At 42.5% G+C, this 19,045-nt stretch overlaps 2 protein-coding genes across 4 annotated transcripts in view; one reads left to right on the forward strand and one right to left on the reverse strand.

Annotated features, from left to right (window-relative positions):
• arhgap39 (Rho GTPase activating protein 39) overlaps positions 1 to 5,091 on the forward strand; it is a 52,018-nt gene extending 46,927 nt beyond the window's left edge. For all 3 annotated transcript variants that reach the window (XM_055024095.1, XM_055024096.1, XM_055024097.1), the window contains one exon: positions 657 to 5,091. In XM_055024095.1, the coding sequence (XP_054880070.1) occupies positions 657 to 851 (195 nt within the window). In that variant the 3' untranslated portion in view covers positions 852 to 5,091. The remainder of the gene's footprint in view (positions 1 to 656) is intronic.
• Positions 5,092 to 5,205: 114 nt separating this feature from the next.
• lrrc41 (leucine rich repeat containing 41) lies at positions 5,206 to 18,904 on the reverse strand. Its single transcript, XM_055024099.1, has 10 exons — positions 18,571 to 18,904; positions 18,118 to 18,204; positions 16,065 to 16,123; positions 15,197 to 15,980; positions 13,742 to 13,978; positions 13,367 to 13,531; positions 7,540 to 7,638; positions 7,252 to 7,377; positions 6,355 to 6,427; positions 5,206 to 5,792 (listed from the first exon to the last, which is right to left on the reverse strand). Exons 1-10 carry the CDS (start codon positions 18,686 to 18,688, stop codon positions 5,573 to 5,575), a joined length of 1,968 nt encoding a protein of 655 aa, XP_054880074.1. The 5' UTR covers positions 18,689 to 18,904; the 3' UTR covers positions 5,206 to 5,572.
• Positions 18,905 to 19,045: the final 141 nt, after the last annotated feature.

Consider the following 19,045-nt stretch of genomic DNA (forward strand, 5'->3'; position numbering starts at 1 on the left):
TAAATTCCAGCACTACTCCAGGAAGATCAGCTTCAATAAAAATCGATGAAGTATTTCAACATAAAGATACAAGAAAAGTGCATTTCTCTGCAAATCACTTCCAGCATGCTCATTTCATTCTAAATAATGATGGAGAGATGAACTGATACCTCTGCTCTGTGAGCTCAACCCTCCCTCGCTCATCCTCCCCCGTTCAAGCCTCCCCCAACTCAACCCCCTCGCTCAACCCTCCCTCGCTCAACCCCCCCAACTCAACCCTCCCTCGCTCAACCCCCCCAACTCAACCCTCCCTCGCTCAACCCCCCCAACTCAACCCTCCCTCGCTCAATCCCCCCAACTCAACCCTCCCTCGCTCATCCTCCCCCGTTCAAGCCTCCCCCAACTCACCCCTCCCTCGCTCAACCCCCCCAACTCAACCCTCCCTCGCTCATCCTCCCCCGTTCAAGCCTCCCCCAACTCAACCCTCCCTCGCTCATCCTCCCCCGTTCAAGCCTCCCCCAACTCAACCCTCCCTCACTCAACCCTCTCTCACTCAGTCACCGGGGGAAGAGTGTCATGTGTCCAGACAACAGCATCAACACTGTCAATTCCTGCTGTACCCTGGCTGTAAAATATATATTTTGCTGTAAAAACACAAATGATGTTTTTCTGTTTAGGTTTTTGCCCAACCTGCCAACGTAGCCATTACCAAGATGGATGTGAACAACTTGGCCATGGTCATGGCTCCTAACTGTCTACGTTGCCAGTCAGATGATCCCAGGGTGATCTTTGAGAACACCCGTAAGGAGATGTCCTTCATTCGGGTGCTCATCCAACGACTAGACACCAGCTTCATGGATGGGATCTTATAGCGCCCCCTACAGCTGTTCAGTGACCGACAGCCTCTCCTGTGCTCCCTTTAACCAGCTCCCTGCACACTCCCACAGCACATAGACACCATACATTCAAATTATTGCTGCTGGTGAATTCTTGGCAAGTTCATTTTTACTTTTGACGACAAAAACTGCCTTGATTTGAGTTTGGCTGCTTTACATTTTGAGTTGTATCAGCTGTTTCTGTAATATTGCATATAAACCACCAATGTTTGGTTGGGTTTGCAGAACCTAACAGTACTGTGTGTGCCTTCACATCCATTATTACACTATAGACATTCAGCTTGAAGATTTTTGCAGGGATCTCATAATTATATGAATTTCTCTTTCAGATCTGCAGACCTCTGGTTAATTGTAAGTTTTGTATGAAGTTCTTTTCACTTTCTGTTTGCCTGGCTTAAAGAGACATTCACCGTCAATTGGACACTTCCATACAAGTCTTACAAGTCTGCAGTAATGCCATCTGATGTAGAGGCGTGTTCTTCAGTAAAATTAGTGCACGTTTATCAGACATTCCACTAATGTCTCACACTTCACTGGAGAAATGGCTTTATCAACATAGTTTGGCTCTATCTTTTAGTCATTGTTATAGACTCCCACTAAACTTATTAGGAGCTAAGAACTGTAATGGAATACATTTGGTCATTTGTTATCCATTTGTGATCTTGCCTGAAGATTAACAGAAAATCAGGAAAACCACGGTGTCATGCCTGTAGACACAGGAACATCCTGCTGAAGAAGATGGAGCCCCATCTTGATTACAGTGCAGTGAAGTTTACTTCTCTGAGTTTGAAGAATTTTCATAATGATCCGAGGTTTATGAAGACAGGCTGTCCTCACCCTGAAGTTTTTCTGTTTAGGGGCAGCTTAAACACTTGAGTTCAATTCCTTTAAATCACATGAAGTGATTCAAAAGCTTGATTCCAGCAGGTATTGATGCTCTACACTCACCAGCCACTTTATTAGGTACACCTGTCCAACTGCTCATTAAAGCAATTGTTGCATCAACCAATCACACGGCAGCAACTCAATGCATTTAGGCATGTAGACATGGCCGAGACAATCTGCTGTTGGTCATGTCAACAGCAGAGCGTTATGTCACTTGGCATGGTTGTTGGTGCCAGACGGGCTGGTCTGAGTATTTCAGAAACTGCTGATCACAACCATTTCTAGGGTTTATAGAGAATAGGCCGAAAAAGGAGAAAATATCCAGTAAGCAGCAGTTCTGTGGACCAAATGCCTTGTTGATGCCAGAGGTCAGAGGAGAATGGCCAGACTAATTTGAGCTGATAGAAAGCCAAAAGTAACTCAAATAACCACAAATGAGGTATGCAGAAGAACATCTCTGAACGCACATCATGCCAAACCTTGAGGCGGATGGGCTACAGCAGCAGAAAACCATACCAGGTGCCACTCCTGCCAGCTAAGAACGGGAAACCGAGGCTACAATTCACAGAGGTTCACCAAAATTGTACAATAGAATATGTGTTGTGGTTTGATGAGTTTCGATTTCTGCTGCGACATTTGGATGGTAAAGTCAGAATTTGGAGTCAATGAGATGAAAGCATGGATCCATCCTTGCTTATATCAACGGTTCACGCTGATGGTGGTGGTGCAATGGTGTGGGGATATTTTCCTGGCACATTTTGGGCCTATTAGTACCAATTGAGCATCGTGTCAATGCCACAACCTACTTGAGTATTGTTGCTATCTCCATCCCTTTATGACCACAGTGTGCCCAACTTCTGATGGCTGCTTCCAGCAGGATAACGCGCCATGTCATAAACCATGAATCGTCTCAGACTGGTTTCTTGAACACGACAATGAGTTCACTGAACTCAAATGGCCTCAACAGTCACCTGATCTCAATCCAATAGAGGACCTTTGGGATGTGATGGAATGTGAGATTCACATTCTGGATGTGAAGCTGACAAAATCTGCAGCAACTACAGGATGCTATCATGTCAATATGGACCAGACTCTGTGAGGAATGTTTCCAGTACCTTGTAGAATCTGTGCCGCAAAGGATTAAGGCAGTTCTGGAGGCAAAAGGGGGGTTCCAACCAGCAAAGTGTACCTAATAAAATGGCCGGTGAGTATATAATAACGTCTTTGATCTGTAACATTTGCACAGTATCAGATTTGCCATAAGTTTAATTTCCACAAGGTTTTTTAAATATTTGAATTGCTCCTCTCCCCAGACCAAGCTGCTGGTTGTGATTGATTAATTGATTAATCAACTGATTAATTGGCCATGTGATCAAACCAGCAGGACCAAGCAAAGAGCTCTGATCTGCCTATAGCTGAGCAGCTTCTAGTTTTGTCCTCCTGATTCAGTTAATCTTTGTTGTTACTAAGCAAACCAGTAAATAATGTCCTCAAATTGAACAGTTATCATCAGTGAGACCTGCTGACAGATGCAAAAGCAGCATTGTTGGTTCCCTAAGTTTTTCTGCACGTTTGAATGGACTGTCTGTGGTTTTCTCCCAAACTGCTCACTGAAATCTTTCACTTCATCTGTGTGGTGCTGATCAAGTGCTAATGGCTTTCACTTTGACTCCATAACACATGATTCCAGGATGCAAGTTGTTCCCACAGCCTTGTGCTCTACAGTTTTGGTTTCTCAGAATGAAATCTTCACATTTGTTGACTCTGCCAAAATGGATTTTCACCATGGATCAGCTCCCCAGAAGCTGAGCTCCAGATCCATGGAGGATCAATGATATCACTGCCAGTGTTCCCCTCCTCGAATACTATTAGCTACTTTGGGATTTCACAGCTGCTTTAGCAGGAACTGAGACACGAGAGCCCAAAGAGAATCCGTCGAACATTTCCCTCAGCCCAGACAGGCCTTTCAGCTCACTAGTGTTTAATCGGTGTGTGCATGTGTTCATTTGTCATCCATTCAGTCTTTGAGTAAACAATGGTGTATTTGTTTGAAATATTTTCTATGTTTAACAGTTTGTTTTTAACCGATTCTTTGATAAATAATTTATTTATATTTATTTCAGATTTTTCTAATGCCTTTGACATGCTGTATTGTACTTAAGTGTGTATGTTGGGCATTGTGTGTGTGTGTGTGTGTAATTCTCAACATGCAGGGTGCATACACATTGATGTTGTTGGTCGACTGTGAGCAAACAGTCGACTGATCATTGTCATCATTAAGCTGATGACTTAATGATCAGGCATATGATCAAACAGTCAAGCTATTTATCCCTTCAAACATTAATTTAAAGTGAGTCTCTGAAGACAAAAAACTGTGCATTTTACTAGCCTAACTAGTTTCTCCTATAAAAATCCACTTGTCTGTAATAATCTTCCTTATATCAAGTTAACACTAGACTTGATGTAAAAAAAATTAAAACTGGTTACATGCCATTTAACAATTGTCATTGCATAAATTACTGCACTAACTTTCTTATTGAAGGGGAGAATTTTAACAGCTACCGGAAATGAAAGGCCAGATGTGCGCAGCCATATTCACCCCTTAAAATTATTACTTCTGTTACCAAGTCTGTGTTTTGCACACAGCTTATCATCCAGATACAGACTTTATATGTGAATCTATAGTGTGTAGGCTGTGACAATGGGTAGACACAGAGATACTATCTTTGCTAAATGCAAATGTCAGTTTTTAAATTGACTGAGGACTGGAAGACCCAGTCTAAATTCCTGCCATGTCAGCAGTCCAGTAGTATGTACATATCCACACTAAACAGTTTTGGGTTTGGGGTTAGGGTAGGGTATTTCAGATGCTCTCTATAATTTCAATGACACCAACATGACCAAAGGTGTGACTGTAGTGCTGATTGACTTCTTCAAACAAGACAGTCAGCTTGATTTATGTTTGGCCCATCAAGCTCCAATGTCATTTTTGATATTGCTAAACAATTCTGGGATATTTTGGTTGGTTTGGTAAGCCTGTGTTTGGTCTGTGGGAGCTGTTTTGATGTGGCAGTGTGAATGTTTGGTGTTTTTAATGCAACAGATTGGCTGGTTGTAAGGCAAGCAACCGATGAACATGCTAAACAACCAATTAGCATGTTCATAGGGTCACCCTTGTCCTAAGCTGAAGTTTATTACAATGTGACAGAGAAATCAAGGTAAAATTGAAGCAATCTTTAATGCTAGTTTTAAAGTCAATAAACAAAACAGCAGTCTTCTTAATCCTATTTTGGATCCTTTTTTTCCTACTTTGTTTGTACTTATGATGAATTGGTAGTTGTGTCAATGCTTATTGTCTAACATGGCCATACCACCTTATTGTCAGTCTCCAGTTGTACGTTAATGTCCGCAGTCACACACAAGCACACACCATATCAGAGACATCTCTGGTGGTGTAATGTTTAATAAATATTAAAATGACAAACTGATGTAGAATTATCTTTTTTTCCTCCTTCAGAACTTGGATGCAAGAAAACAAATGAAATGATAGAAAATCATCTGCTGTTTATGGCTGCTTTGGGTTCATGGGGGAACTAGATCCCATCTCCCATGGTAAATAAGGGACAGGGTACACTCGTCTCTCTGCTGTCAAAGAGACAAATCAAACTAATTTCAAAGAATTTCCGGAAGGTATTCCCATTTTGTGTGTTTAGTTTCAGATCACAGCCATCCAAAGCTTTGGAAAAAGGAAATGGTTTAGCATCATTCCTACTGAGGCTCAACATACAACATTTCATCCTCCAGATTTTCTTTTACATATTGCTGATGTGATCCACCATTGTGTCTGTGGATTTCCATCCCTCAACCAGTAAAAAGCTGGAGGGTTGAAGCCTCTTCAGTGCCATGTTCCACGTCTCAGGGTCTCTGTCTCCTGGGTTCTTCCTCAGGTCAAGGGTCAGTCTGTGTGGAGGGGGATGAATCATCAGTCTCTTAGCAAATTCCAGCAGATCAGCAGGCTGAATGAAATTGGACCTGTTTAAGAAAAAGAGATATTATGTAATACAGTTAAAAGGGAGAAACACAGAACCAGTGAAAGGCTAATCAATGTCTGCTTCAATGCAAGCAGTCCGTGAACCGGACAGTGTCTGATCAGTGGCTTTTAAGTAAAAACACTAAACAAGCTCAAAACAAATTTAGAATTTACTGACTATAATATTGTAAATCTTAAATATAACTTTTTAGAGCATAGCAGTGGATGTTTTGAGGGTAAATGGAACCAATCCACCTTGGTTTTGGGTTCAGACAGCTACATTTAAATTGTACATGAATTTTGGAAAATAAGTTGAATAATCTTGCTTAAGATAAAGACGTCAACAAAGTATCCTTTATGATTACAGCTTTTAGTCATTTATCAAATGTTGCTTACTTCCTGCCCTGTGGCAGCAGAGCTCTCTTTTTATTATGCTACAAACACATAAGTGAATCAGAACCTTGTGAAACGTTTAAGATAGAGGATTTTACACAAAGAGAGTAAAATCCACCGACTTTAAAAGAAGAAAATAAGCAGTTCCGTTTGAGGACAGACTGTTCTCACCTGAGGTCTAGTTGCTTCAGTGAGCTCTGTGACTGGCCTGAGAACAGTTCTGCCAGCACACACACATTCTTAGCTGTTGGCACAAGGAGGAAAAATGGATCATTCAGTAGCAAGTTCAATAGCAACAATTAGCTAAATAAAGAAATGCTGCTACTATTTCAGGTTTCCCACAGTGCATTACTAGCCCAACCGCCAGGCTAAGCCTTTCTTCTTTATGTTTTTAGGGAAATAATAATAATAATGATGATAATAAGAATAATAATATTAATAATAATAATAATAATAGTCCGCATTGCCAGCAGTAAGTCAGGCTCGTTTCCGGTGAGGGTTGGACTCTGCCAGGGCTGCCCTTTGTCACAGATTCTGTTCATTACTTTTATGGACAGAATTTGTAGAGCAGCCGAGGCGTTGAGGAGATCCGTTTTGGTGGCCTTACGATCCATCTCTGCTTTTTGGGGATGATGTGGTCCTGTTGGCTTCATTGGGACGTGACCTGCAGCTCTGGCTGGAACGGTTTGCAGCCGAGGCCGTGGTCTTGAGCCAGAAAAGGGTCGAGGAATCTTGTTCACAAATGAGGGAAGAAGGGAGCGGGAGATCAACAGGTGGATCGGCGCTGTACCGGTCCGTTGTGGTGAAGAGAGAGCTGAGTCAAAAAGCGAAGCTCTCGATTTACCGGCCATTCTACGTTCCCTCCCTCATGAGCTTTGGGTCATGACCGAAAGAACGAGATCGCGGATACAAGCGGCCAAAATGGGTTTTTCAAAATCATTCTTTTGCTTCTTTCTTTAACTGTTTGGTGAGAACGTATTGGCATCGGCGCAAATAATTCCTGAAAATGTCATAAGTACAAGCCTGAACTACATTCTACTGACAAAAAAAATCATGAAGATTGCTTACCAAGCCGATTCTGTGCTAGACTCAGAGAGTGAAGTGAAGGCATCTTCAACGCAGCCACCAGCTCTACAAGACGTTTTTCTGGGTTGACACACCTCTCCAGAAGACGACAGTCATTGAAGCTTAGCTCTGAGTGAAGGACAAGCAGGAGTAGGGTTTCTCTGGGTTGGGATTCAGATCCGGTTGATTGATTGGTCCTAGTTTATGCTGCATGTCAAGCAGGACACACCCAGAAATGTCTCAGCAGACACAGAATGATGGAAGCCATTACCTGTTTTCTCCTTGGCTTACCTTCCAACATACAGCCTCTCAGCAGTTTCAGGATGTCAGGCAGACAGTCACACAATTTTATATCCTCCAACGTGAGAGCCTTTAAACTGTGATTGGATTCTGAAAGGTGAACACAAATGATATGAGAACAAACAGAGCTTTATTGGCATTACAGTAATCAAGTCCTTATTATTGCTGAGCAGCTTTTTGCACATTCTCTGGCACTTTGATAATATATCTTGAGCTCTATGTCTTTGACACTGCAAGCCCTCCTTACCATCACCCTAATTTTTAGTTCCCTGTAAAAATCTATCAGTCAGGACTTTGGCTGGGTCAAAACCTTCTAGAGAAGCATAAAAGGATTTATAAACAATCAATGGAAAAACAAGATACAATTTCACACTGATAATAAAGACAAGAGATTTTTTGTTGTTTTAAATATTGTTGTTCTGGTGAGACAATACTGGGAGCAAGTCAACCAGCTAATCAACCCAAACTAGCTTAAAAATGAGTTTAATAAGGACTATGACCATGAGGACGATGACCATGAGGACTATGACCATGAGGATGACCATGAGGATGATAACCATGAGGACTATGACCATGAGGACTATGACCATGAGGATGATAACATGAGGATGATAACCATGAGGACGATGACCATGAGGATGACCATGAGGACTATGACCAGAGGATGATAACCATGAGGACTATGACCATGAGGACTATGACCATTAGGACTATGACCATGAGGACTATGACCATTAGGACTACGACCATGAGGACTATGACCATGAGGATGATAACCATGAGGACTATGACCATGAGGATGATAACCATGAGGACTATGACCATGAGGATGATAACCATGAGGACGATGACCATGAGGATGATAACCATGAGGACTATGACCATGAGGATGATAACCATGAGGACTATGACCATGAGGACTATGACCATTAGGACTATGACCATGAGGACTATGACCATGAGGACTATGACCATGAGGACGATGACCATGAGATGATAACCATGAGGACTATGACCATGAGGATGATAACCATGAGGACTATGACCATGAGGATGATAACCATGAGGACGATGACCATGAGGATGATAACCATGAGGACTATGACCATGATGATAACCATGAGGACTATGACCATGAGGACTATGACCATTAGGACTATGACCATGAGGACTATGACCATTAGGACTATGACCATGAGGACTATGACCATGAGGATGATACCATTAGGACTATGACCATGAGGACTATGACCATGAGGACTATGACCATGAGGACTATGACCATGAGGATGATAACCATGAGGACTATGACCATTAGGACTATGACCATGAGGATGATAACCATTAGGACTATGACCATGAGGACTATGACCATGAGGACTATGACCATGAGGACTATGACCATTAGGACTATGACCATGAGGACTATGACCATGAGGATGATAACCATTAGGACTATGACCATGAGGACTATGACCATTAGGACTATGACCATGAGGATGATAACCATGAGGACTATGACCATGAGGACTATGACCATGAGGACTATGACCATTAGGACTATGACCATGAGGACTATGACCATTAGGACTATGACCATGAGGACTATGACCATGAGGATGATAACCATGAGGACTATGACCATTAGGACTATGACCATGAGGACTATGACCATTAGGACTATGACCATGAGGACTATGACCATGAGGACTATGACCATGAGGACTATGACCATGAGGACTATGACCATTAGGACTATGACCATGAGGACTATGACCATGAGGATGATAACCATTAGGACTATGACCATGAGGACTATGACCATTAGGACTATGACCATGAGGACTATGACCATGAGGACTATGACCATGAGGACTATGACCATTAGGACTATGACCATGAGGATGATAACCATGAGGACTATGACCATTAGGACTATGACCATGAGGACTATGACCATTAGGACTATGACCATGAGGACTATGACCATGAGGACTATGACCATTAGGACTATGACCATGAGGACTATGACCATTAGGACTATGACCATGAGGACTATGACCATGAGGATGATAACCATTAGGACTATGACCATGAGGACTATGACCATTAGGACTATGACCATGAGGACGATGACCATGAGGATGATAACCATGAGGACTATGACCATGAGGATGATAACCATGAGGACTATGACCATGAGGATGATAACCATGAGGACGATGACCATGAGGACTATGACCATGAGGACTATGACCATGAGGATGATAACCATGAGGACTATGACCATGAGGACTATGACCATTAGGACTATGACCATGAGGACTATGACCATTAGGACTATGACCATGAGGACTATGACCATGAGGATGATAACCATGAGGACTATGACCATTAGGACTATGACCATGAGGACTATGACCATGAGGATGATAACCATGAGGACTATGACCATTAGGACTATGACCATGAGGACTATGACCATTAGGACTATGACCATGAGGACTATGACCATGAGGACTATGACCATTAGGACTATGACCATGAGGACTATGACCATTAGGACTATGACCATGAGGACTATGACCATGAGGATGATAACCATTAGGACTATGACCATGAGGACTATGACCATTAGGACTATGACCATGAGGATGATAACCATGAGGACTATGACCATGAGGACTATGACCATTAGGACTATGACCATGAGGACTATGACCATTAGGACTATGACCATGAGGACTATGACCATGAGGACTATGACCATGAGGATGACCATGAGGACTATGACCATGAGGACTATGACCATTAGGACTATGACCATGAGGACTATGACCATTAGGACTATGACCATGAGGATGACCATGAGGACTATGACCATGAGGACTATGACCATTAGGACTATGACCATGAGGACTATGACCATGATGACTATGACCATGAGGACGATGACCATGAGGACTATGACCATGAGGATGATAACCATGAGGACTATGACCATTAGGACTATGACCATGAGGACTATGACCATTAGGACTATGACCATGAGGACGATGACCATGAGGACTATGACCATGAGGATGATAACCATGAGGACTATGACCATGAGGACTATGACCATGAGGATGATAACCATGAAGACTATGACCATGAGGACTATGACCATGAGGATGATAACCATGAGGACGATGACCATGAGGACTATGACCATGAGGACTATGACCATGAGGATGATAACCATGAGGACTATGACCATGAGGACTATGACCATGAGGACGATGACCATGAGGACTATGACCATGAGGACTATGACCATGAGGACTATGACCATGAGGACTATGACCATGAGGACTATGACCATGAGGACTATGATCATGAGCACTATGACCATGAGGATGATAACCATGAGGACTATGACCATAAGGACTATGACCATGAGGACTATGACCATGAGGACTATGACCATTAGGACTATGACCATGAGGACTATGACCATTAGGACTATGATCATGAGCACTACGACCATGAGGACGATGACCATGAGGACGATGACCATGAGGACTATGATCATGAGCACTACGACCATGAGGATGATAACCATGAGGACGATGACCATGAGGACTATGATCATGAACACTATGGCCATGAGGATGATAACCATGAGGACTATGACCATAGTCCCCATGAGGACTATGACCATTAGGACTATGACCATGAGGACGATGACCATGAGGACTATGACCATGAGGACGATGACCATGAGGACTATGACCATGAGGACGATGACCATGAGGACTATGACCATGAGGACTATTACCATGAGGACTATACCATGAGGACGATGACCATGAGGACGATGACCATGAGGACGATGACCATGAGGACTATGACCATGAGGACTATGACCATGAGGACTATGACCATGAGGACTATGACCATGAGGACGATGACCATGAGGACTATGACCATGAGGACGTGACCATGAGGACGATGACCATGAGGACTATGACCATGAGGACGATTACCATGAGGACTATGACCATGAGGATGATGACCATAACCATGAGGACGATGACCATGAGGACTATGACCATGAGGACTATGACCATGAGGACTATGACCATGAGGACGATGACCATGAGGACTATGACCATTAGGACTATGACCATGAGGACTATGACCATGAGGACTATGACCATGAGGACTATGACCATGAGGACGATGACCATTAGGACGATGACCATGAGGACGATGACCATGAGGACTATGACCATGAGGACTATGACCATGAGGACTATGACCATGAGGACTATGACCATGAGGACTATGACCATTAGGACTATGACCATGAGGACTATGACCATGATGACTATTACCATGAGGACTATTACCATGAGGACTATACCATGAGGACGATGACCATGAGGACGATGACCATGAGGACGATGACCATGAGGACTATGACCATGAGGACTATGACCATGAGGACGATGACCATGAGGACTATGACCATGAGGACTATGACCATGAGGACTATGACCATGAGGACGATGACCATGAGGATGATGACCATGAGGACTATGACCATGAGGACGATTACCATGAGGACTATGACCATGAGGACTATGACCATGAGGACTATGACCATGAGGACTATGACCATGAGGACTTTGACCATGAGGACGATGACCATTACGATGACCATGAGGACTATGACCATGAGGACTATGACCATTAGGACGATGACCATGAGGACGATGACCATGAGGACGATGACCATGAGGACTATGACCATGAGGACTATGACCATGAGGACGATGACCATGAGGACTATGACCATGAGGACTATGACCATGAGGACGATGACCATGAGGACTATGACCATGAGGACGATGACCATGAGGATGATGACCATGAGGACTATGACCATGAGGACGATTACCATGAGGACTATGACCATGACTATGACCATGAGGACTTTGACCATGAGGACGATGACCATTAGGACGATGACCATGAGGACTATGACCATGAGGACTATGACCATTAGGACTATGACCATGAGGACTATGACCATGAGGACGATTACCATGAGGACTATGACCATGAGGACTATGACCATGAGGACTATGACCATGAGGACTATGACCATGAGGACTATGACCATGAGGACTATGACCATGAGGACTTTGACCATGAGGACGATGACCATTAGGACTATGACCATGAGGACTATGACCATGAGGACTATGACCATTAGGACTATGACCATGAGGACTATGACCATGAGGACTATGACCATGAGGACTTTGACCATGAGGACTATGACCATGAGGATGATGACCATGAGGACAATGACCATTAGGACTATGACCATGAGGACTATGACCATGAGGACTATGACCATGAGGACTATGACCATGAGGACTATGACCATGAGGACTATGACCATGAGGACTATGACCATGAGGACGATGACCATTAGGACTATGACCATGAGGACTATGCCTGAGTGAAGATATGGCAGATCTTTCAGAAAGAACTTCATGTCTTGGTACTGAAACCATCAGATCTGTTGCTCTATTCAAAATTAAAGTCAGCAGAAACCACTTCACATAAGAAGGTTCTCGTCCTCAACTACTGTGGTAGTCCAAACAATCTTTAGATTATCCATCTTTAAGTTAGACTAATAAATATAAAGCTCCACAAACCATGGCAAATGTCCTAATCAGTGATTTGCAACCAGCTTCTTTCCATTTCCAATCCCAGTCAACAGCAACAAGCAGAGCATCTCCAGTAAGGAAAGTGTCCTGACCTGACAGAGTGCTGAGAAGCTGGCTCTGACTGCAGCCAGTGGGTAGTCTCATCCCTGCTATATGAAGGGAGGCGAGATGTGGGCTCCGTCTAAGCACTGATGTCAAGAAGTGTAGATCTGTTTGGAGCTGGATTATTTTCACGGTTAACTTCTCCAGAGGAAGTTCTGCAGAAAATAAATTGGGAAGAACCGAGATTAAGCTCATCGCTAAATAAATGATAACTTTTTTAGCAAAAAGATCTATTAAGTACTTTCAGGTGTCATTTAGGATAAACAAGAACCACTGCTCCACATATGTATGGAATTTAAAGCACTAAGAGCCTCCCTGCTCAACATTCAGCAGGAGCAACATATTTTGAATTGCACTGACTGCACCTGATGTGTCGGGCTCCGCAGTCCCAGCATGGTCCAGATTAAATTGTGGTCCCCATATTGCCATCTGAAACTCGACACATAGGGACGTCAGCCTGCGGCTTGCATTCAGTAGGGTCTTCATGAGTCCAACATGAGGCAGGAGGCCGACGCTGAGATGGATGAGGCTGCTACAGCCGCTGTCAGAAAGCTGCTGCAGCGCTCCAGCAAACTCCAACACATCCAACTCCCTGAAGATGGCTGCACAACACAAACATTTCACCTTCTGTTTATTTTCTGGTGGAAAGGCAGAATAAAGATTCTCATTTCCATCAAAGGTCACAGGTAAAATATAATTTGTTTCAGCTACAAACATCTAAAGATTTTTTTAGTTTTTATTCAATAAAGGAATCATCAATGTAAATTAGTTTGGTTTAAATAGGTCACTGACAGAAGGAAGCATTGTTTCCATCAAGGTGATGATTTGGTTTTATGGTCAAGTGGTTCATATCACAAGAGTGAAATCATCATCTGCCACTAAAGGGGCGGGGAGGGAATCATTTCTTCAACATTAAATGCTTGTTTGATTTTCTGGAGTAGAACTAAACTGATTTAAGGACAGCAAATATCACATTAAATGTTGGGACACATTCCCTACTGTCATTATTAGGTAACAATGAAGAGGCAAGGCTGAAAAAGATCCATGAAGTACATCCCATGATATAACAGGTTTTAAAAACCCTGTAGCTGCCAAACTAACTCATCAGTGCTCAACCAATGAGGGTGAGGGATGAAGGTTACTCTTCTGTGGTGGTCCCAGGGCGAGAAGCCTGATAGGTCACTTGCATCACAGGTCAACAATTGAGCAATTTACCTAGTTGCGTGTTTGGACAGTAGGAGGCTGGGAACTCAGAGAAAGCCATCACTGCTACTAACAAACAACATGCAGAAAGCCCCCGAAGCCAGGATTCAAACCCAGGACCTTCTTGCTTCAAGGCATCAGCCCCAGCAACCACCTGAATATGTTGGTCCAAGTTTCCTGCAGTATTCTTCAAGAGAAGACACTTCCTCTTGAACACCAACTGAGCCAATCCACATTCCTTAAGTATGTTTCCAGTTGTCATACTAAGAACTTAAGCAAACTGAGGCCTTTAAACATTGACACAGCTCTCAGATTTTTTCTGAGCATATCTGATTTTTATTTCCTAGTTGAATTTCCTAGGTGAAATGTACTTTTGACTTATGAAAGCAAATTGCCCAACTGAACTGTGGAAACAGCAACAATGGAACCAGTTTGTCACAGTTTCTTTCAGTTGTTTTTCTTTGGGAATCAATGAGAGTAAAATACAATGTGCTTCTACACCTCAAACAGAACAGGAAGAAATATTTTGCCTTTAAATTGTTTCTGTGAATTTAGGACAAAGAGCAGAAGGTTTTGCAACAGCCCCAGCTATATTGTCAGATTTCTAGTAAACTTACATTTGCTGTGAAGACTTAAAGACTGAAGGCAGAAAAATGTGGGCAAGGAAAAACTCAGGACCTTGAGAGAATCAGGACCACAGGTTCTGATCTCCAAATGGGTAATCTGTCCAAATGTGCATGCTCCTGCTGAGGGACCATCACAAGGACTAAAAGTATGACAGAGAATCTGAGGGTCCAAAGTAAAGTTCAGTACACCAGATGGGTCTTCCTCCTTCTCCTCAGACTCAGAATATAACTTGACTCGTTTGCAGGGAATGGCATCATAACTCTGATTGTCTGAAGCTGTGGATTCAACCGGTGCTCTGGAGCTGGCTGGTGAGGTTTGTAAAACATGAGGGAAGGTGAAGAGGTTTTTCAGCTCCATGTTGATGTACTGTGTCCCACGTCCATGCAGGAGCCATGCAAGGTCCAGGGCAGAATCTATACTAACAACAAGGTTTGTAGTGATCCCATGGTCTAGCAGGCGATGCAGGACATATAGCACAGTCTGTGTTTTCCTCACTGTTAACAGTAAGTGACTGACATGAATACTTCTTACATGCTTTTCTAACAGCACTAGAAGATGTTGCTGATTGGTAGTTAAAGTGTGCAGAGCCTGATGCATACATGGAATGAGTATAAAATGATGAATACTTTTGGCTGCAGAACTCAAGAATGAATTAGATTTTAAATTTGTGCTGTTTTTTAACACATAGTTGTTGCTCAGTCCGTAGAATACACTTGTAAAAAGCCTCAACATGACTTCATGCTTAGCTTCCGCTTCTGTCCTGAAGTCCAATGCCTGAAAAGTAACAAAAGACAGGAAGTACATCTGGTGACATCCACATTTACAACGTTGAAATTTGCAAGAAGGTGGACCACTTACACGGCTCAGACCAACCAGGTCCCGGAGGATTTCAGCCCATCCAGAATATGTGGATAACCCTGAATTAGGAAAAAATCATCAGTTTAAATGTGAGAATGAACCATATTAGAATATTTCTAACATAATAGTAATGTTATGTTATAAACATTCCCATAATCATGTTCTGTGATAATGGGAAGCTAAGCCCTGGTGTCTGAAAATCCCAACTGATAGTTACTTTTGCTTTTCAAACTATTTTTTCCAGGTTGGGTCTACGAGAGTAGAAATATGTTTTTTGTGTTTCAGTCTATGACTAAAAACAACCATGGCAATGTACTGCTTAGTAATTGGTGAGTGAAGTTATTTAGTAAGTTCAGGGCCGGCCCAACCCTGCATGGGCCCAAAGCAAAATGTGGTTTTGGGGCCCTCTGTTTCTGCTAATAATGTGGATTGCTGCAGACAGCAGTCAGATGATTAGATTAGGGTTGTTGTAAACAAATATTTTAGTAACTGAGTATTCTATCAATTGTTCGAGTAATGGGATAAGAAAAAATAATAAAATATTGGTAAGTCTAACATAACAGAAGTGTTACTATCAGATATAAACATCAGTCTGTTTCATATTTGAGCTTCCCTAACAGTTACTTTTCTGTATTTCAGAAACCTAATCCGTAACAATTTCAGCTCACTTTCTAAGTTAACCAGAGGAAAATTTGTACAAAAATGTAAAATTATATTCAATTTAATAACAAAGAGGCAGGCTCACAGATACACTTATTAAAAATGTCTAAGATCCAGCCTTTTTTTTAATGTATTTATCTTCAGTCAGTTTAATAGATAGAACTCTCACCTTGCCCAGACATTTATAGCTTTTGTATCCATGTTAGCGACAGAATGCAACATTAACCAGCTGCATGTCCATTGTGCGAGACATAATCTAAAAAATTCAATCCGGCAATCACAATCTATCACTTTTTAATAATTTATTTGTGTTACTGCTGAAAATAAGCATTTGAACACCTGTGAAATTCAATGTTAATATTTAGTACAGTAGCCTTTGTTTGCAATGACAAAGGTTTCCCGTAGTTTTTTTACCAGCTTTGCACTGCAGCAGGGATTTTGGCCCATTCCTCCACACATATCTTCTCTGGATCAGCCAAGTGTCTGGGCTGCCACTGAGAAATATGGAGACTGAGCTCCTCCAAAACTTTTCTATCAGGTTTAGGTCTGGAGACTGGCGAGGCCATTCCAGAACCTTGACATGCTTCTCATGGAGCCACTCTGTGGTAATCCTGGCTGTGTGCCTCAGGTCATTGTCATGTTGGAAGACACAGCCACAACCCATCTTCAATGCCCTAACTGAGGACAAGCTGGTTGTTCCACAAAATCTCACAATACATCCTCTACTTTCTTAGGATCATTGATGCACCCTGAGGTGAGAGCTTGACTGGGAGATCGACAGTCATGTTTAGCTTCTTCCATTTTCTAAAATTGCTCTAACAGTTGATTTTTTTTCACCATGCTGCTTGACAATTGCCCTGTAGCTCTGCCCAGCCTTGTGGTGGTCTACAATTTTGTCTCAGCTGCACAAAGACTCCAGGTGGCTAAGACCAAAGACCTCTCCAAAGACAGCAAACAACTTCAAACAGGTACTTCTAATTTAGAATAACAACTGGAGTGGAGGTGGACCATTTCGAGGTTGACTGACAGGTCTTTGAATGCCAGAAATGTTGCTGAATGGCAGGTGTTCAAATACTTATTTGCGGGAGTAACACATGAATACATTTTTTTAAATTAAAATCATACATTTAAAACCACTTAGTTTGCTTTGCCTTGGGCTGATCCTGCAGAAGTTGCATTATTTGTAGATGTTGCCACTGACTTTGCTTTTATTTTCAGAGAAAGTACGTCTAGTCCTGTGCTTCTTGGGTTTTTTTCCCTGCCCTTTATTTGATTGTGGAAGATGTCATGTATTGTGATCAAGATTGGTAATTTTATGCTCGACTTTGATTTCTCTTGTGATTGATCATGAACACTGAACAAGAACTACAGACAACAGCAACAGAGTCTATACCTCTCTTATTGAGGGCTGGCTGGACCTCATCCAGTTGACATGCTGTCAGATGAGGCAGTAGATCCTTAAGGAGCGGTGTTGGGAGGTCTAGATTTTAACAGGCATCACATCAGATCACACATTACGCCACTGTAAAAGACTGACACTTGTCTATGTCTATGGATGAGGGCTGCAATATCAATTAAGAATACAGTTGAAACCAGATGACTATATACAGCGAACACACCTCATCCAACATGGCGGTTTGCTGTGTGAGCTATAGACACAATTTATTAGTTTTATTCTGAAAATCAGACACGATTCCTCTTCTTTTCACAAACAGAGTGAAAGTTTCACAAATTCCAAACCATTTTCTAAATAACAGCTCATAAGTTCAGAATAATGACCTAATCTGCTGGACACATGCTAATTTTTTTGGGAGGCTTAACTCAGTTTAGTAGCTCTTAGTCTTACCAAGAACAGCTTCGGTTCCCAATGCGGTAAAATGTGTCCTGACGGCCTGAAAACAAAGTTTTTGTAAACTGGTATCTGCTGACTTTCTCGGCTTCATCTTTCCTCTTGGGCTTTCCATTGATAATGATTAGCGCCAAACACCCCGGACCTCCATCACAGTATTGTCTTCCTGGCTGCTGCTGCTAGCTGCTGCTGCTAGCTGCTGCTGCTGCTAGCTGCTGCTGCTGCTAGCTGCTGCTGCTGTAGGAAGGGAGAAATGTGCACAGTGGCTCGTTCTTAAGAGATAATAGAGCACCTTGGTTGACTGCTGCCAGCACACCTCGCTGCAGCAAACAGGAAGGGGCGGGACGAACCCGTCCCACTCATACCTTATTTGGAAATGGGACCATTGAACTCCGAAAGTGAAGGGGGCGCCGTTTCTATATTATTCGCGGTCTCTTGTTTTTATTTTCTTTTGAAATCTGATATATTTTCA

Source organism: Poeciliopsis prolifica, unplaced genomic scaffold (assembly GCF_027474105.1).
Source record: "Poeciliopsis prolifica strain line A6 unplaced genomic scaffold, Auburn_PproV2 SCAFFOLD115, whole genome shotgun sequence".
NCBI lineage: Eukaryota > Metazoa > Chordata > Actinopteri > Cyprinodontiformes > Poeciliidae > Poeciliopsis > Poeciliopsis prolifica.